This window comes from Phalaenopsis equestris, unplaced genomic scaffold, assembly GCF_001263595.1.
Source record: "Phalaenopsis equestris unplaced genomic scaffold, ASM126359v1 Scaffold000251, whole genome shotgun sequence".
Classification (NCBI taxonomy): domain Eukaryota; kingdom Viridiplantae; phylum Streptophyta; class Magnoliopsida; order Asparagales; family Orchidaceae; genus Phalaenopsis; species Phalaenopsis equestris.
Genome location: NW_018164693.1, coordinates 1144459 through 1166448, shown reverse-complemented (window position 1 = coordinate 1166448; position 21990 = coordinate 1144459). Strand labels below are relative to the sequence as shown.

General features: G+C 32.5%; 1 protein-coding gene across 3 annotated transcripts in view; it reads left to right on the top strand.

Moving 5' to 3' along the window:
* Positions 1-18460, top strand: part of LOC110024214 (protein tesmin/TSO1-like CXC 3) — a 47768-nt gene extending 29308 nt beyond the window's left edge. For 2 of the 3 annotated variants that reach the window (XM_020724037.1, XM_020724039.1), the window contains exons 9-11: positions 17122-17275; positions 17349-17692; positions 18023-18460. In XM_020724037.1, coding sequence (XP_020579696.1) covers positions 17122-17275; positions 17349-17691 — 497 coding nt within the window. In that variant the 3' untranslated portion in view covers position 17692; positions 18023-18460. The remainder of the gene's footprint in view (positions 1-17121; positions 17276-17348; positions 17693-18022) is intronic. The other variant, XM_020724038.1, reaches the window with a different exon arrangement.
* Positions 18461-21990: the final 3530 nt, after the last annotated feature.

The window sequence follows — 21990 nt, the reverse complement described above, 5'->3', positions numbered from 1 at the left end:
CGACGTTCTGGACGCGTCGGCGTAGTCCGTTTCGTCATCCGGGGTCGCTCGGACGACGTCGTCGACAATCGGGTCAAAACGCGTCGAAATTCAAATTTCACATAATTTCGACCCGCGATCGATCGTCCCAAGTGGTTTAATCGAGCATTCGACAAGTAGCAATGCAGGCAATGCGAATTGCGGCGATCGGACGCGCGCGGGCGTGCGAATTGTGCAGAAGGCCACCCTAAGGCTCAAAAGGTCCTATAGGAATCCATTTTGGGTTTCCTCATGTCGGTTTCATCCTTCTAAGTGCTAGAAGTCGATACCAAACACTTGGAACTCCAAAAGAGGACGGAAATAGGTCGAACTAAAAAACGAGGTGGGCACCACTTCTAAGGTTCTAAGATAGTCAAGGGAGGTCCCTAAGGCTACCCCTAAGGCTAGATCCTAACTCCTACGAGGAATACTAGACCTCACGAAAATTGAGGTCAACAATCCGTAGTTGGTGAATCTTTGATTCTGCTCTTCAAAGTGGACTGTACAGACAATTGATTCAATTGAGCCATAATATCATCACCAAAACCAGTCATATACAGTATCAACCTCTCCAAATCTTTAAGTAATTGATCCTGCTGAGTTGTGATTTTATTTTTGAATAGAGTGATTTGGATACCATACAAATCTGAATATATAATTGTTTAAATAGTCAAACTTAACATCAAAAGTAAAATACTACCTCAAAAATAGAAATTTCACTTTACGATTGATTCAATTACTTAAATGAAGAAATTTTGGATACTTGTAAGGTCTATAGTGAAAATTAACAAATCATTCCCCTATAGTTTAGATTAGTATGGAGTTTAAACTTCATATAAGGGCAATCTATTATAGTTAATTATATCGTGAGTAACAAATATTACTTAAATAAAACTCTCGGTTAAAGCTGTTGTTTTGTTTTCAAGAGATTTTTAAGTTTAGTTTTCATATTTGATCATTAGGAATATCAAGAGAAAACTTAAAAGTGAAAACTTTTTTATAGAACACAAATGAAGAGTAGAAGGTAGTATAAAAAATATTAAGAAACTCAGCGGCATCTCAACTATTCTCTTGTTCGGCTTTAATGATTTTGAAAGAAATTTATTTTATGTTTCATTTTGACATTTTATTAGAAATTCAAGATTTAGATCACACAATATATGGTCGTGTGAAAGCTTGAGAATTGAGAATTTATATCGTAACTAACGAATAGCCTCAGAATCATAAGCTAAAGTGTGGTTCATTGAAAGAAGTGAAACTTCAAAAACTTAGTCTAAAGGGAAAACCATAACAAACAAAATACAATGGACTTATAACCCTGTCTGGAGAGGACTGCTATCTAAATCACCTAAACACAGTGAAATCTATGCATGGTCCGTTTCAATGAGTGCAAGCTAAGATTTATTATTAGTAGGAAAAAATATGTCTTACAATTTGATTTTAAAATCAATCTGTCTAAATATGACTCATATGCATATTGTTCTAAGATTAATGCAAATATATTTTGGTAAGTTAAAATTTTAGCATTTTAAAGCTCACCATACTCTAGTAGCTTTTTAATGCCAAGTGAATTACACAAGCCATGTATAGAAGTCCTTGATGATGAATGTTTAGGAGATCTTTTCATAAAACCAATTGATTTGCAAATGTAAAACTCACTCTAGAAGGTGGTGACTCTCAAATGCAAGTTACTTCTTCTCTTGCAATGAGGGTCTGAAAATAAGGAGTAGAAGCAATATGAAATGTTTTATGCCTAATGACTATATTTTTGTGGCTATTCCTAATTAAAAAAGATGTTACTGCTCAATTTTTTTTAATTATCAATTTAGTTATTTTATATGCCTGTCGTTTCAAAAATGTGAATGTAATATTGTGTAATTTTTATTTTAGTTAAGAGCTTCATTTATTTTTGAAAAATTAAATTAAAATTATTTGATTCAGGTAGAAAATATAGTACAAATAATAAAGACAAAAGACGACGAAAAGGGTGCCAACCCTAGACCTATATTAGACTCATTGGCCAAAAATACATCGTAGTTGGTTGAGTTGATGTTCATATTTCGCTTTTATTTTCATATTCCCTTAAATAGTTTGGATGCCAACAATTGACTAACTAGGTCAGACATACCAACTAAAAAGAGAAAAGACACTGTAAGAAAGAAAACCCACTTCAACATGACAATCTAGGTTTCCTACAACAGCCTTACAAAATAAAGTTAATACATCTTAAGCTTATTATGACAATCTAAAAATATATAAAGAAAATCTATAACAACCTAAACTAGCATGCCACATGAGTGCAACATATAAAAAAGACTATTCTACTCTTTCTAAATAATTGTCTAGCCAACAAACAATTATAAACATAACAAAACGGCCTCACTGGCCTAATCTTATGACATCTAAATGTTATCCAAAATAGGTAGTTATCCTAATTTAATCGAAAGATTTCCATAAGCAATTGTGTTGTGTTGTTCGAGAAACCTTCGTAGATCAAGGGGGATTATTATTCAAATTTTGTTTTATTTTGTTTGTTCATTAGATATTTACTTTAAGTTTTAATATCTTTCGGATTTTATGAGTTTTGTCTTATTTGATTTTCAATAGGATTGTCTTTTAATTAATTTTTGATTACCCAAATGAAGATCCAATGGTTTCTATCATCTCAGGGTCGTTAGTATTTTTAGTTTGCTAGTTAGAAATAACCAGATAATTCTTTGTTGCCAACCATGAGTTATTTCCTCGAATGATACATGACTGAGTTTGTTTAGTTAGAATTATGTTTAAGTTTTAGTGAATTTTTTATGAGTTTTATAGTCTACTGTAAGTTTGAATGATTTCTAATTTTTTTTTTAATTTTACTTGATTATTTAATTAAGATTCACTTTTTACGACTTTTTAGGAATTTTGAATATTTTTAGCTTAAGTGTGTTTAAATTCTCTATAGAACCCTTAAAGTTTCATAGAGGTGCTTGAATTGGAATCCCGAACAATCTCTACTATTTTTAAGTCGTTCTTGAGTTCACTTGAAATGCTTTATGAATTAATACATTTGTTGAGTGAGTTAATATTTAAGTATTATTGGAAATTATTTAAGGAGTGATACTTTTGAATTCTTTGATTTTTATTTGTTCATTTGATTTGTTGGTGAAGATTTCATTTTATTTGGAGTACTCTCAGAGAAATTTTTAATGTTTTGGTTCATAGGGGTGTATTTTTAAACTTGTTAATTTTCACTTAAACCACTTTATCTCAAAATTTAACTTGTTTTTGGTATTTTAATATTTTTTGATGAGTAATTTGAAGTGATTGGTTAATATTTGCACTTTTAGTAACTTGTTTGGTTTGAGAGTGAAAATGATTTATTGTAATTTTAAAGAAAAATTACAAATATACTCAAGTCACTTTTGAATGTTTAGGGATTTTAACATTTGATTATTATTTTTACCTTTCATTAGTAGTTTTAAGTTAAACTCGTCAAATTTTAAGTTATTGAGATTTACCTTAAGGGTTGAAAAACATTTAAGGGCACATTTGTAATTTTGGGAAAATTAGAAACATGCCTTCAATTATTTTCCATTCAAATTTTGTTAAATTTTTGTTGTTTTCTTACATAACAATCATTTGAGTTCAAGTTTTATAAATTTTAATTTGCAAGTGGTCAAGTTAAGGATTTAAGAGTTATAAATGGTACATTTGCAATTTCGGGAATGTTAAAAGCGTGCCCAAATTCAATTTTAAACATATGGATTTTGTTATGTATTGATTGTTTCATATTTTATCAATGAGTTACAATTATGTTTCAAAGATTTTAGAGTTTCAAAGTGTTCAAATTACTCTTAAGGGCAGTTTTGTAATTTTTAATTTATTTTAATTTTAATTAAAATTTTATTAATTGACTTGTGGATTTTACTAATTTTTATTTATGAAGCTAACTTATGGGATGACCCTTTTTTATATAAATAAAGAAAGAATCTGATTATTCGAAGATATGTTCCTTTAGAAGGGATTTATGAAATTATCCAAAAATATCATAATTCTGGTTTTGGGAGACATTTTGGGAGACATTTTAGTGTTGTTTGGGAGACATTTTAGTGTTGATAAAACAACATACAAAATTTTACAATCTGAATTTTATTGATCTAGTATCTTTAAAAATATTCATGATTGTGTAAAAACTTGTGATAGATGTCAACAAGTAGATAATGATACTAGAAGAAATGAGATGCCTCTCAATTATATGCTAAGAAGTTGAAATATTTGATGTTTGAGGATTATATTTCATGGGACCATTTACATCAGCTTTCGAAAATTTATATATACTGTTAGCAGTGAACTATGTATCCAAATGGATAGAAGCTGTTGCTTTACCTCGATGTGATGCTCAAAGTGTTGCAAAATTTTTGAAAACGAACATATTTTGTAGATTTGGGATGCCAAGAGTTATCATAACTGATAGGAGAAGTCTTTTCAAAAATGCTATAATGGAGAAATTATTAAAGAAATATCATATAAATCATATAATTGTTATTGCTTATCATCCTCAGACAAGTGGTTTGGTTGAATTATCCAATCGAGAAATTAAAAGAATTATGGAAAAATCTATAAATTTAACAAAAATGGATTGATCAGTCAAACTTGACTATTCTTTGTAGACTTATAGGACTGCATACAGAACTCCTATAGGAATGTTCCCATATAGACTAATATTTGGGAAAACTTGTCACTTACCAGTAGAACTTGAGCATAAAACATTTTGGGCGATTAAAAAGTTAAATTATAATTTGAAAGATGCTGGTGAGAATGCTGGTGAGAAAATTTGAAAGATGCTGGTGAGAAAAGATTATTGCAATTAAATGAGCTTGAAGAGATAAAGAATAGGTCTTACGAGAGTGCAAAATTTATAAAAAAAGATAAAGATGTGGCATGATCAAATGATTCTTACTAAAAATTTTCAGTCAGAGCAACAAATTTTGCTATATAATGCAAGATTAAGATTATTTCCAGACAAACTTAAGTCCAGGTGGATGGACACATTTATTGTGATGAAAGTTTATCCCTATGGAGCTGTGAATATTAAAGATCATAAAACTGATAAAGTGTTTAAAGTGAATGATCATAGACTGAAATCTTATTTAGTAGGAGATCGATATAAATTTAAAGATCGAATGATGTTGGGTCAACTAGAATAAGCATTGTTTACGTCGCGCTGACGACGTAAAATCAAGCGCTTTGTGGGAGACAAGCCATAGTTATCAGTGTGTTTTTGCTTTGAATATTGTTTGTGTGTGATTAAGAAAAATTGAGGTAGTATTTTTTTTTAGGGTAGTATTTTTGAGACTATTTTGTGTTAGTAATGATTTTAAGACTTTATTTAGTGATCTAGACATGCTAAAATGAGAATTTAGACGTTAAGCTGACTGGTGCAAAATTAAACGCTGACGTTAAAAATCATGTGTGAAATTCATATTCTAGAAGGTTTAATCGCCAATTGGTTGACTAAAACATGCCAAGGCGGGTCAGTTTGGGGCAGCTTATTTGGTACGGCGGCGTTTTAAAAATGCACTTAGACTATTTGGGTAAACTGCGTTTTGAAAACACTAAAAATAACGTTTTCACACCGCACCTATCTAGGTCTGGCTTTTCCAAAAAAATAAAAATTTTTAATAGCCACCGCACCTAGCTTATCAGCAGATTATTTTTAATCAGCTTATCTGCAGATTATTCAATAAGTTGCAGTTGCCCCAAATAGGCCCTAAAACGTTCCAAGGCAGTTTTAGGACGTGTCTAGGAGTTACTAGAGGGATTTAGGCCTATAAATAGAAGGGTTTTGTGAAAGAATTTCACCCCAGATCATTTTCAGCCCTAAAGTCTACAAGAGAGAGATTTTAATAAGATGTTTTCATGGGAGATGAATTTGAAGAATAAGGAAGAGACCATGAGGAAAAAATTCATTAGTCAAAGTGCACAAGAGATGTATAGCGGTTTCTTAGCCGTTAGTATTGAAGGAATATCGGAAAAGGTATTGAGTTTCTTAGCCGTTAGTATTGAAGGAATATCGGAAAAGATCAAGAAAATTGAGACTCATGATTTTACTGGAAACAAAGGTAAATGAGATTCGTACACATATAGAGCATTTTGGATGACAATTGAAAATGCAATTCAACCATACTAGTTATATAGAAGAAGCCGATAATGAGATGTATCTTAAACAGAAATGGATTGAAGAAGATAGTAACAGAACTCGTCACCACCGTCCGTTTTATCAACTTTATATTCTGATTGTCCAAGGAGAGACTAATGAAAGACCGGAGTTTGTCCCAACAAATGAAGAATGAAATTAAGTTCTGTGTTAGAGTTTCTTTGTTAGGAGTCGTGTTTACGTGTTAGTGTTTGTTTTTAGTTTTTATGACTTTTGTGTTTAATTGTTTAAGTTCATTAAGTGTTTGTATTTAGAAAATTTTCTCATCCGAGACTATTTGGAGTGAGAATTAAATGTTACATGTACTTCTACTAGTTTGTGAATGAATGTATTTGTTTGTTTTTGTGAAAATAAGTGTTATTTTTGTCTCGAATTGAATTGAGTTATATGGGAGAGTTTAGAGGGAGATGAGAGTTGTAGGAGAGAAAATAGTCATTTAAGTGTTATGAGACCATTTAGGGGTAGCCTAATAGTGTATTTTACTTAGGTTCGAAAATATCAAAAATAGTGCACTGGCGACTAAGCTTCAAAATTTCGCCCTTAAGCGCGATGTAACCCGAGACGCTGGCGCTTAAGCGCCAGTTTACGAAAATCGGTTCGCAAACGGTTAAAAGTGAAAAATAACCTCGAAAATCGCCATTTTTACCCTTGCCGTCACCTTTAACTTCTTGAGTTCGCGATTTTGGAGGCTAGGGCATGTTATTTTGTGAATATTTCTTGGTGGAATTGAGAAAAAAATTCTAGATTTGGATTACTTGAGGTAAGAGCTTCACTTCTATGTAAAAATTTTGGATTTTCACCATGTATTTTGAGTACATTTAGAAGAACCCAAAAATCACTATTCATGATGAAAAATGAGGAAAAATCTATGAAAATTGCATATAAAGTGTAGTTTATGCTTGTAGGAGTTGAGTTTAGTAGATTAGATTCAATTTTTGAAGTTATTGTGGGATTTTATGAAATTTGTAGAATGATAACAAGAATGAAGAGGAGCAAAGGAAAATGTCATTTCTATTCGAGCAAATTTGTGAGTTCTAAAGCTTAAGATAGGTATAATGATGTTTTGCAATTATGAAAACTTATCCAGGAGCGATGTTTCAAAAGTCCAGGTGGATCAGTAAAAGATCTTTTAGTTTGCTGACAATGGGAACGATTCTGCTGTTTTTCTGTTGTAGCTGTTATTTTTATAGTCAGGGAGTTATATGCAAACCTCTCTGAGGCTGAAGAAGCTCGAGTTATGGTTCGAGGAAAATTGGTATCTTTTTCACCGGAGGTAATCAATATGTTTTACAATTTATCACCTGATACTCCGTGTTTTTATGCGAACTATGGTCCTACTGAGACAAAGCTAGATGAGATTATTTTCTATTTGATTGTTGGAAGATGGCTCTTGAAAATCACAAATGAGAGCAGAGTCAACTTTGTCACGTCAAAGTTAAGTGCACCATCCAATGCATGACACTATTTTATTTGTGAAGCCTATATTTTGGTGTTAGTTCCTCCATTAATCTTCTAGGAGTCTCTAAGAAAAACTGAGGCTAGATCATAATCTCTAGGGAAAAGAAGAACATAATAGACGTCATACAAAATGAGGTCAACACAAGTGAATGGACAATTCAAAGTACTTGTGAAGCCTTTCTACTCAGTGCAACCACCATCACATTTGTGTTTTCCGGGTGATATTGATTATTCAAGTCATAGTATTTAATAAACTCCAACAATCTCCATTGCCTCAGAATCAATTCTTTGTCGATGTATATATTATCAAAATCAAACTTTGGTGATTTGTAAATACCTCACATTTGACTTCATATAGATAGTGGCTCCATATTTTAAGTGCAAACACAACTGCTGCAAATTTCAAATCATGTGTTGGATAATTTTTTTCATGATTCTTTAATTGCCTTGAAGCATATGCAATGACCCTTCTATGTTGCATATGTACACAATCCAAGCCTTTCAAAGATGCATCATGAAAACATTAAACCCATATGATCCAGAAAGAATAGTCAATTACTAAAGCAATAATCAAGCAAGACTTCAATTTGTGAAAGCGTCTTCACTACGATCAATCCAATCAAACTTCACTTCTTGTTGAGTTAATTTGGATAATGACATAGCAATATGTGAAAATTCCTCTACAAACTTCCTATAATAATTAGTTAGACCTAGAAATTTTATGCTTCTCTAACAGTAGTAGGCCTTGGCCAATCTACGGTCGTCTTAATCTTATTATGATTCATAGATATGTCATCTTCACTGGTAATATGTCCAAAAATAACCTAATTTTAAAGTCAAAATTCACATTTAGAAAATTTGATATATAGTTTATTCTTTTTGAAAACATGCAGAACAACATGCAAATGATTTGTATGATTGGTTTCATCTCTTGAATGCACCAATATATCATTTATAAAGACAATCACAAAAGTATCAAAAAATTATCTGAAAATCATATTTATAAGATCATTCAAAACTATGGGAGCATTAGTCAGTTCATATAGTATTGCCACAAATTCATGGTGCCCATATCTGGCCATGGAAGCTACCTTCGTTATATCTTCCACTTTAATCCTCAACTAGTGATAGCTTTCCAATTGATCAGACAATTCATCGATTCTCGGCAGTAGATAGTTGTTCTTCACAGTAAGTTTATTCTACTCCGGATAACATTCTAAAGCCCCCATCCTTCTTCATAAATAATACTGGAGCTCCCTAAGGTGACGCAATAGGTTTAATGAACCTCTTATCTAGCAATTCCTACAATTGATTTTTCGATTTCTGCAACTCCTTAACTGTCATTCTGTAGGGTGCCTTGGATATTGACTCAAAACTTGGTAGTAGCTCAGTAGTGAAAGCGATCACACTCACAGGAGATAACCATGGTAAATCATCAAGAAAAATTTTTGGATATTCTCTGACCAGTAGAATATCGCCCAAAGATTTTACTTAGAGGCATCTGTCACATGAGCAAGTGATTTTGATTTCCATGATTCAACAATTTGAAAGCTTTCAAACATGTATTTATCATGGTCAACCCTCCATCAACACAAAATTTAACCTGTCTCTCAAATAAATTTATTTTGACAGTCTTTTTATCACAATGAATTGTGACAAAATTCCATAGACAATTAGTCCATGCCTAAAATTACCTCAAATTCATACAAAGGTAACACAATCAATTGTGCATCAAATTTTTTTCCGCCAATTATTTGCTTAATCTCGCATAATTGATTAACTTCTATAGGAGTATCATTTGAAATTTCAACAGATAATACCACTTTAATTAATTCCTCAGTTATAAAAGAATGTGAAACTTCTAACTCAAACAAATTTTTTTATTGCTCTATTCAGAAGTTATATGATAACTATCATTAAATATATTGCATTGAATATTTATGGATAACTTGTTAATAAATTTAAATTCTTACATGACATTATGAATAACATGACTTAACATGAATTCTATTATAATTAAATGAGCACTTAGTTAAAATTGAAGTAAAACATACCTGTGATAACTTCATGGGAGTCCTTATCTTCTTACCGTAAAAGAGCATAAACCCTCGGTTGGACATTCTGATGGGTTTGACCATGATTTGACACTGTTCCTGAAGATTCAGCTGCCCTAGACCTATCAAAGCTCCTCTGAGGTGGTGCAATAGTTTCCCTAATCTGCTAGAGCCCTCTGTCCCAATCTAGGCAAATTCTTGTCATATGTTCTAGTTGGCGACACCAAAAATAAGTGTTGGATCTATTAAGTCACTCACTTTTTTGAAATTTCCTAGACTTATCACATTTACTTGCTTCAATATGGTTGCCAACACTGTTGGATCTAAATTTCTTAGCTTTTGTATTTTCTTATTAGAAGAATTGTCTGCCGTAAGAGCCCTGAAGAAATCTGGATGTCTCTAAATTCTTTCTCTTCTGAAAGTTCCTCCTCCTCCGGGTAGCTTGTAAATCCATTTTAATTCTCCTGTCCCGCTCCACCAAAACAAAGTAATCGATTCTAAGAGGAGTCAATAACTGCCTAATCATATTCTTCAGCCCAGAACAAAACCTATGACTCTTCTCTTGTGCATTTGGAATTAACACTGGTGCATACCTTGAAAGCATAATGAGCCTTGCCTTGTACTGAATTATCGAACGATCACCCTGTACCAACCGAAGAAATTTGTCCCGCATATGTCTCATGGTTGACATGGGACGAACTAGTCTCTAAAAGTTGTCATAAATTCATTCCGCTGCGCCAAGTGATTAGCTCTACCCCTCACATTCTCTTGCAATTGTCATCATCATCATCTCTTCGGTTCTCCCTTAAGTCAAAAGTGGTCGTTATAACTCTTCTCTCTGTAGGACAGGATAACTCATCTAAAATCTTTTCAAGTCTCAGCATCCATTGGACTTCATTCTCCAGAAAAAAAGAGGTTACCTGATATTCTAAAATAGTTTCAAATACTCGTCAATCTGACCTCCCTCATTAGAATTGACCTGAGTTTGAGAGTTCTTAATCATCTGAGTTATTGCAGCCATCATCTTATCAAAAACATCCGAGTTTGAGAGTTCTCCTTTTCTTCCCACATGCAACACAATGCTGCGGATCCAGTCTCCTCCTTCCTTCGACTAGGGCACAACATCGCCTCCTTTAACTTTGTCTCTACGCCGCCTGTAAAGGAAACGAGCGCCTCTCCTTCCTTCAGCACTGAGTTGCTCGCCGTCTCCTAATTCTCCTTCCGATAAAACTAGTTTCTTTCCTTCCTCTTCTTTCTTCTTTCTTCTTTCTTCTTTCTTCTCCAATTTCTGCCCCCTCACTCATTCTTTATTTTGATTGGTTCGAATGGGGCATGCGGCACCTAAAGACGAAACCCGTAGAGATGCTTCTTTTTTTTAACTTGATTTATTATAGTTTCAAAACAAAACGTAGAAGTGTTGTTTTCTTTTGAGTAACACGAAATGCAAATTATTCAATGAGAATAATTATAGCTAAATATTTATATTATTACAACTTGCCATTAACAGTAAAATGTGTATCAATTTTGTTGTACGAACAATAAGGTACTGTATTTAATTTCAAGTAGCACAAAACTGAATAGAAAAATATTGTGGAATATTGATTCACTATTTTATTTGGCTAAAAGGTCTCTTCTTCACTGCAATAGAAATGAGAAAGCTCCTCAACTAGAGTAACAGACTTCATAAGACATATTGTTCAAATATGTATTCTTTATTGTGGTTCATTTTTGTTCGATTAACTGGTTTGAGAGTTGATATAGAAGATAAAGGGTTTTGTGATCAGACATTTATTTTTAATATGGTTCAGACTCTTTTTTGGAATCACAAACGACCTTATTGGTTTTAATATTGTTAATAATAAAAAAAAAGTTTTATTTTTACTGTCGCGTTAGTAAAAGGAAGTTGAGGAGGCTTTAAAGAAAGTTATTGGTGGAAAACCAATAGGAGTTGATGATATTCTAATAGAAGTATGAAAACATTTAGGAGATTTGAAAATTTTTTGGCTTACTAACTTTTTCATATTATTTTAAAAACTAAAAAGATGTCTGAGGAGTGGAGGAAATCTTTTGAACCCTATTTTTAAGAGTGAAGAGAATGCATATGAGTGTGCGAATTATAAAAGAATCAAGATAATGTGTCATACAGTAAAGTTTTAGGAGAGTATAATTGAACATAAGTTAAGACGTGATGCAAAAATTTCTTCTAATCGATTTAGATTTATGCCAAGCAAGTCTACTATGGGAGTTATAAATTTATTGAGAGGTTTGATGGAGAAATACAACGAGAGTAAAGAGGATTTACATATGATTTTTATTGATTTAGAAAAAGCTTATAATAAGAATCCAAGAGAAGTTCTTGGAGAGTTCTAGAAAAGAAATGTGTTGATGTGACTTATATTCAAGTCACTAAAGACATGTATACTAGAGCTGCTAAAGACATATATTCAAGTCACTAAAGACATGTATACTAGAGCTGCTATTGATGTTCAAATAGGAGGCTTGGCCAATTGCTTTCCTATTTCAGTTGGATTACATCAGGGATCGACTTTAATCCCATATCATTTTGCTTTAGTTATGGATGCACTTACTGGCCATCTACAGGAGGATGTATGTTGGTGTATGCTTTTGGTTGATGATATCCTTCTTGTGGATAAGACTAGAGAAAGAGTTTAGGATAAACTTGAATTATGAAGGTCTATATTAGAGTCTAAAGACATTCGCTTGAGTAGATCTAAAACAGAATACATGGAATGTAATTTTAGTAGTAGCAGATCTAGTGGCAAAATTGTAACACTAGTGATCAAATCATTAAAAATAGTGAATGTTTTAGATATCTTGGGTTTATTGTTCAAAGTAATGGTGAATAGATGGGGATGTTACTAGTAGAATTCAAGTTGGATGGTTGAAGTGGAGGAATGTGTCGGGCTTATTATGTGATTGAAAAGTGCCGCTTAGACTTAAAAGGAAATTTTATAAGATGGTGGTGCGACCTGAAATGCTTTATGCCATAGAATTTCGGCCTACAAATGAGAAGCATAAAACTAAGTTAAATGCTGCTGAGATAAGAATGCTAAGTGGGATGTGTGACTTGACTCTTAGATACAAAAAGCGAAACAAATATATCCGTGAAAGGGTTGTTGTAGCTCTACTGATAAACAAGATTAGAGAGAGTTGTCTTGGATTGTTTGATCACATTAGACGTGGACCATGTGATGATCTGGTTATGAGAGTAGATGTTTTAGATTTGACTTATGTGAAGAAAGATAGAGGTTGGCCTAAAAAGACGGGCATGTTGTATAAAAATGATTTTTAATTTGTTAGAATTAAATGAAAATATGACACTCAATAGGATATGGTGGAGAAAAATGATTAATGTTGCTGACCCCACTTAGTAGGTAAAGACTTGTTGGTTTTGTTGTTGTTGTAAGATTGTTCTTGACAATTTCAAGCCAAATTTTATATTAGCATCATATGATATTCATACTTCTAGGGTGGGTTGTTTTGATTATGTAGGTGACATTTTTTTTTCGGTATCAACTACTATAGTTATTAAAACATATTGTTTTAGTTATGAGCTCTCTACGAACATCTGTATATAGTTGTTATATTCAAGGATTTGAAAACTATAGCAAAGCAACATGTTTGACCTATTCGACTGTGAATCAGTTATAGCTTTGGTTCTGGTTCATTCAAAAACACTCTGCTGCATCAAATCATTTGGAACCGCCCTAAACAGTCAATTCGACAGGCAAAACGGCGAACCAGTGCCGGTTTAAAACAACTGACCAGTTTATTTGATTTCTATAAAACTGTCTATTTTAATTTTTGAGCTTTTAATTAAACATTAATCAATGGTCTAATCGATTGTACATAAATTTGTTAAGTTTAAAATATAATATTTTAATTTTTTTTTAATTCTCATACTTGATATAGAAATCAAATCAACTTGAAAATTAACGCCAATATGTCCAGCTAAGTGAGGTGCAAGCTGCTTTTTCTTTTCTAATTTAAAGACTACAATGTTAACTTTCTTCTCTGATAGGGAGACTAAATGAGTTATGTGAACGATTATAGGAATAAAGATTTGGGCTGCAAAAACTCAGCCATGCTATGAAAATTGGGCTGGATTGTAAAATAATATATATATATATATATATATATATTGAAAGCCCAAAAAGGCTAATATATTAAATAGAAAGAAAGATACAGATATAATGGCGATGAGTTCTCGAATATTTAGGCATATAGCGCGGGCTCTCGTCATGGGGTATAGCACATGAGAAATCGGTATTTGTGCCTCTGCCAAATACCGTTTTAGTATATTAATTTAAACTTATTTATATTAAAATGATAAATGGAATGCGCGATTGAGAGATAAACAATAAGAAATCATTTGATATCAAATGCAAATTATCATTTTTAAACATTTTTAGTAGTTTAAACATAAAATCTTGAATTTTATTTTATTTTGAATATATTTATGTTAATTATTTTTTTAACTAGCTGACTCATGAACTAACGAGTTGGGTCGGGTTTGGCTTGAGCTTGGCTTGTTAGCTCATCGAGCTCAGTTTACTAGCCACGAACCGATTCTGAGGTGGCTCACGAGTCATGATAGTCGTAATGAGGACACCTCACATACATCCAGATACTGTCATCCTTGGCATTTTATGTTGCTGTTTGCATTCACCTACATAAATTCAAAGCACTAAATTCAAAACTTAACTATACAATTAATGCATCGAGGTAAATAACTCGAGTATCTTTACACACATTTAACTTGGAATAATCTATACTATGTGCGTGAATCATTTTTAAATAGGAAATTAACAAATTGACGGTTGTTCTCTTTGCTTGCTTAGCCATGGCTTATGGGCATCTCTAACAAGAAAAATATCAACATATATAAAAGTAATTCTCTAATTCAGTACACTCGTTAATCATAATATTGTAATGCATACCCATACGTTTAATATTTATGATAGGCTGTAGATAAATATTGATATGAAATGTTGACAAAGAAAGATATAGTCATCCATCAATGAGCGTGTTTAATCAAGTTGTTAGGTAGCTGAAAATGATGCATGTTTGGTTAAATTCAGGACTTGTTAGATGCATCTGTGTATATCGCAAATATATCAGTAACAAGGGGACGCATACATATGTTAACATGTTCAAATTTTCGTATACATGATAGATTGTCAAACTCAAATATATACGTGTCATCATATTTAGATAAATATGATTGAGATATATACATTGCCAAACTCAAATATATACGTGTCATCATATTTAGATAAATATGATTGAGATCATCATATTCTAACAATTTACATATAACTAATCTTATGCAGATAAATTAGATTCAGTTTATATGCCTTGGAGTGGTACTTGTTTAGATCAGTTGAAGGTTTCATTGCAGGTGACATTGTTCCACATGCTACATATCATTTTAAGACTTGGAAGTTTAGCTCGCGCTAAAGCAATATAGGTTATATAAAATTCTCTTTTTACTCTCACGATTAAACCTGTTGATGATCTGAAATAATAAAACATAAGTAGTTTGTTAATGTAGAAGATATTGTCTATGAACATGTAAAGTCAAAAATATACCTGTTGATGTAAGTTGTAAGTTACATTTTGACAATATAAGTGTTTAGGAATGATAATAATTTACAATCTTGGTATTCCATTTTTATCACTATCATTCTCTTCTAGTTCTCTTTATTTATTATCTCCACCAACATACCACTTAATGTAAAAGGTATAGTCCATGAACATGTAAAACCAAGAAACTTTAAGTTAATTGTTTCATAATATATTAACATAAAACAATAAATTGTTAATTAATCTTTTTGTCGACACCAAATATGGCCTAATTACATGGTCATCACCAATTGGCTACACTTAAAATATTTTACGTAGTATTTGATGTTTGAGGCTATTTAGAGATGCTTGAAAAATTTCTCTAAGTTAAATTTCATCGGTATGGTTGTAAGCTAGCTAGCTTATCCAGTGAATGGCTTGATAATCTCCTTGGTTTAGCCTGTATAAGTTTGCTGACATATGATTAAAATTAAGAATAATTTGTTAAATCTAATATGCACGTGAACAATCATGGAGACATTTTCTGATTAAAATGAGGTGCATTTAGAACGAAACTACAAATAGATTGGAAGCTTATGCTAAACAAATCATATTAAGTTTGTTTGTTCTTTTTTTTATTTAAAATATAATTTTAATAAATGACCTAGAGAAGTTTTTTATTATTTGGATGAAAAGTTGGGGGGTATGCATCCTTCTCATTAACGACCGAGTTAAGAAATTAATTATGAAGTACAAAAAAGAAACAATGCTTAAAATAAAGAAAAAAAAAAGCCACGTTAGAGCATCAAATTATTGAGCTTTGGACAATTCGGTTGGCCAATAATCTTCTGACTCCTTTTCACTCTGATCGGTTTTTACGCTCAGGATAGTGATCCCTGAAATGAATCAAACCTTAAAATATAAGGTACAGAGTAAATGTCTATTTACAAACATATACAAAACTGTTAAGTGTTAATTATTTTATGTTTGTCGAGAGTATTATATGTTTAAATAATTCTCACCTGGCATATGATTAGCCAACTGATTATAGCTAATTTTTTTGTGTTCAATATTAAAATATTTATAGAGAAACTTGAACAAGATTGGAAAATGACTTCTATATTTAAGCTTGGTTTGAACTGAAGTGAATAAATATTCAATCTTGAGCAAGATAGTATTTGAATCTAGGAGTGATCCAAACCTTAAAATGTAGTAAGATGCATGGCTTTGGTTGACTTACCTATAAACCATTGTGAAGCTAGTTATTTTATTTCTATTGGGAAGGTTAAATAAACTTGAACCTGATTTGAAATTTGTTTTTTCGTTTAATCTTTGTCTGAGCTCGTTGAGTGAATAAATATTTGACATTGAACAAATTAATACTTTGGTCTACTAATTTACAATCCTACTCATCAACATGTGTTTGACTTGCTCAACCTTCTGTAGTATGCACTCTTTTATGTTAGCTTGTGTCTGTTTTGCACTGTTTTTTTTCATTTCGAAAGTGTTATAAGAAAACTATTTTCAGTCATTTGCTTCATCTCAAGTTGGTCTAGAATATTAAAAAACTTGAATTTCATCTTTTCAATCACTTTTATTTGTATTTTCTGCCATTTTTTTATTGATAAGGTTCTAATCTTTCGTTTTAAAATGTGTATCTTAGGTGGCTGACTGCTATATGTATTTTTTGCTTGCAGCCTGGCTTGTTTTGTTTCTTCACATAAACTATGAGCACTCATTTTTTTTTTGTAAGTTGATCTGTATTCATTATTCTGCAAATTATTTGCAATTTACTTCTTATAGGATTTGAGGAAATTGAATATGAAGAAGAGCTTGATCCTTGTGAGAAGGAAAGTGTAAAGTCAGATGATGGTAAAGCTAATGCTAATGTTCCAAAAATTGAACATCCTAATTTAACAGAAAGCAGTTTACCCGCCACTCCTTTTCCAGCTTGCAGGTTGAGACCCATATTTTGGTCTTTATATTTTTTTCCCTTCTCATTTCTGATTACAAAAGATTCCCTTAAATAGGTCTTCTGTTAAATTTCCATTTCTCTCTAGTGGAAAACCTCCTCGGTCTTCTACTCTCTCACAAATGAGCAGATCTGAAAGTCAGCAAGCAGAATGCAAGTCTGTACAGCTTTTTCCTGATGATGATACTTCTGAAGATTTAAGAGTTAACTCTTCACCTTGCGCTGCTGTGAAGACTGTTTCTCCCAATGGAAAAAGGGTTTCTTTACCCCTCAATGGATTTGGGATGTCTCCTAATCTTAAGGGTGGCCGGAAATTGATCCTGAAATCCATCCCTTCATTCCCATCTCTCAGCACCGATGCACCCACTGCTGCTCAATTCAACTCTTCCGTATTGAGTTGAGGTACTCTTTTTGGATTAATGCTTCCAATACAATCTTTCCTTTTGGGATCACTTTTAATGTTTTATAGTTATTTTGTTTTGTTTCTATTTTTACTTGAAATAAAATATATTTGGTATGTTTTTAAAAACATTCGAAATAATTTTTCGATATTTGTGTGTTTTTAAAAAGTAGTTAGTTTGTTTCTTGAAACAAAAAATAAAAAGACGCAGTAAATGCACTAAAGAAACGTATTTTTAAAATAAAATAAAAAATAAAAAATAAAAAATAAAAGTGACTCCAAAGAAGCCCTTATCGTCCAACTATAACTATCATGCTATTGTTTTCCTTCAGGCTGCTTGAACATGGGTCGAGTTTCCACCGTATAAACCCCTTCTAGAGGTTATGCTTCTAATTGAATTCGGATGGGCTGGTAGAGTTGTAACAGGCGAAGCATGAAAGAAAATAAATAATTTATCATAATTAGTTAGCTAGCGAGCTATGTACTTTGTATTGTGATGCTCTTTAATCTTTACTTGCATCTATGTGTGCTGCTATTGTAATATTCTTGAGGTGATAGTCTAATTTGATTCCTCATGTTATTGCAACCATGAATGTGGATTAAGAAAGGAAAGATGGGGATGCTTAATGGTATGCGTATCATTGGAAGATATCTATTATATAGATTCTCATTTTGCTCTGTAATATTATTGTCTCGACAGATTTTTCAAGGAAACCTACTGACATTTCCAGGTTTTTGTAAAATATTAATTTAATGTCAGGTTGAAGGCATTTTTTATAGTTTTATGGTAGTGATTGGAGGCATTGTCACCATGGTTTTTTTTTTTTTTCTCTCTTTCTCTCTCTCTCCGAAAAACGTTATGTTTCTTTTTAGCCTGAATGAGACTCCTTTCTGTTGTCTGAAGCAATTTTTGCATGTCTGAGGTAAGGGTGTAAATGAGCCCAGCTGGCTTGAGCTCGGCTCTTGTCGTTAACGAGCTCACGAGAAGTTTATCAAGCCACGAGCTCAGCTCGATTGAGTTTGTCCCGGCTCGGTTCATTGGCTTCAATAAACTCAATCTTGAGCTTGTCCCGGCTCGGCTTTTTGGCTTGTGAGCCGACTTGATTTGTCTATTGCTAGTCATTGCGATGCATTTTCCGGCGATTTGCCGCTGCATCCTCTTCCTTGAATCAACAATACCTTCTCCAGTGAGCTTTGTAAAAATTAAATTTTTAGCTCGAGTTCGCAAGCCGGCTCGCAAGCCCACTGCTGCCACTATGAGCCAAGCTCAAGATCACAATTTAGCACATAAGCCAAGCTCGAGCTTGGCATCTCTCATCGCTCGTCTTGTTTTCACTCCCTACTCTAAGCACCGTTTCTTTGTGGATATTTCTGGACAACTAAGCTACTTTGCTGACAATTTTTCCATCAGACAAGCTTTTACATTTATTTTTTCTAGTCATATAGACAGTTTTACTCTATTGATGCTTGTAGCTCCCTTCTAATAATCAAAGGATCGTATTAAAACTTATAAAACGGCGTGCATTTTTATTTTTATTTTGTACTGCAACATGAGTTCTATGTATTCGAAGATTGGTGGGATGTTGAAGTAGGTGTATTTACAATACGTACATTACGTGCATAGTGCTGTTGAACAAATATATTTGTATTTCATCCAATAACAAATGAAATGGAGTTTAATGAAATACATATGAATTTGTTCCGTGTAGAATTTAATGTGTTTTATATGTAATTAAGTGTCTATAAGTTATTTAAATTTATTTTATGATAAATATTTATCAAGTCTCATAATGTAATTTCTTGTTAATACTATTCATAAATTAACTTTAATTCTATACATTATAATTTAATAATCTTTTAATTATTCATGCGTGTACACTGAGCACATCTTTGCCTTATGCAACGTTCTCTGTGGCTTTTTCTTCAAATAATTAAATAATTATGCATAATAATAATGCATAATGATTAAAAAACTTAAAAATTATTATTTCTAAAAAAATAATTTATAAGATAAGATTACAAAATATATAAAAAGAATATTTAAATACATAAAATATAAAAATAGAAATTTATTAATTCAATTAGTTAACTAATCCATTGAAAAAAATTAATTTAGAAATTTTCTTTTTTTTGGGAAAGAGGAATGTTGAAAATTGAGAGGGCAAATTTATAAGAAAAATATTATCTTATTAAGATAAAAAAATAAGCCCCGTCAACTCTCATTTCTTCTTCTTTTTTTCTCCTTAGAAATGTGAGTCTAAAGGATAATATGCACAATTAAAATCGGCGATTTCATGATGAGAAATGAGACTTTCAACCACTAGTCGTGGATGACTAGACTTCTTATTTTCTTCATAGTTCAGTATTTTAAGCTCATTTACTTCACTATCCAACTTTAAGGAAATGATGGGTATATTGTCATTTTGCATGAATATTAATGTCAAGGTCTATTCTGATATCTTAAGAAATATTTAAAATATATCATGGTAAATGGACGTATCTAATGCATGATAGGTATGCAATTATTATTTTATATTATGTTGATTTTTTTATTTTATTAGGTGATTTTCTAACCTTTGCTCGAGGTTCACACCCCTTTTTGCAAATATGCTACAATTATAGGGCTCCATTTATAGTGCTCTATTTGTTCGCCGCTTTGGATTCCCATCATTACAATGCTACTTTTTGTTACTCTCCCACTATTGAGAGCTTCATTCTCCGAAAAAATATTACCTCAGGAGTACTGATGCATCAGTACTCCAATGAGGGGGTGCCACATAGGCAATGATCCCACCGTGATGCCTACGTTGCACCCCCTCATTGGAGTACTGATGCATCAGTACTCCTGAGTACCGATGCATCAGTACTCCTGAGGTAATATTTTCGCTCATTCTCCATCTAATGTTGGTGGCCGACATTACTCACTTCAGCCCCTCCACATTCCATATTTTCTTTCAAGAATATTAATAAGATTTTCATACATACCACACTAAATTCTTATGTATTTATATATCTAACCCTAAACCGCTCTACAATCAAAGAAAGCTCTTCGGACCGTCCGATCAAAGTAGTTCATATTCTAACATTAATTGCACATAGAACTCTATAAATAGAGCTTCACGCCTCTCAATAGAGATGAATAAAAGCTCGAGGCTTGAAGAAGAGCATGAGGCTTCAGGAAGAGCTGAAGTCTCACATCACTCTTATTGTCGTCAATCACCACTGACTGTCGTCGATCATCACCTGTCGGTCGTCGCCAATCACTATAGGATGTCGCTGATTTCTTGCAACGAGTTCATGTCTGCGGGACAAAGGATATCTGTAATCATCGATTTATAATAGATTTTTGGAACTGGGTGAGACACCGTGAATTTTTCTCTTTCCGGTTTTTCCACATAAAAATTTATGGTGTTTATACTAGTTGTTTCTTTTATCTGAGTGTGTGTGTTGAATACATATGCAACACTTAGACAATAATATGTTAATCTACCGTCGTGAATCCTCTAACGTGCATTAGTTACAATTCAAACTTTTTGAAGTAAGGATTAAGGAGAAAAAATGCAACTCGAATACAACAAGAGTTAGTAAACATGTTCATTAGAGATGACAAATGATTTGATCTACAATCAAAGAAATTTATAAGCATGATCTAGAAAATAAAAAGCCATTGATACCCAAATCACAAGTGCACCAATGCACCAAAAAGAAGTAAAAGAAGAAGAAGATCCTTGATAATTATCTAAAATAAGGTTGATATGCCATCATCCAATTTCCAACATATGATACGATTCTCAAGGGATGACTTAGATCTCGATACATCTTTTGGAGCAAGAAACGTTCAAACTTTGATTAATAGTCATCCTAAAGTCTTATTTCAACAAAATCACAGTCAAATCAACCGGCTTAATGAAACAGACCCAATAAAACTAAAATTGGTCTAATCCGAGTCAAATCAAGCTCATATCAATATATTAAACCACTTTTGAAAGCTTTACTGGCATATTTGGCTGGTCAAATGAATTTTGAATGGAGCGGGCCCGTAGTCGAATGGAGCGTCTCAACATGTTGGATCCAATGAGCCTTAGATCACTCAATTCTGACATCACTAATACACTAAAATATTCTTCAAAAGGCATCTTATCGAGGGAATTTTTATAGACCGTTCAATCAGAGTGATTCATATTCCTTTATTAATTTCAATCACGACTCTATAAATAAAACACCACCCCTTTCATTAAGAAGGAGGAGAAAACTTAAAGCCTAAATAAGAGCTTGAAACTTAGAGAATGAGCTGAAGTTC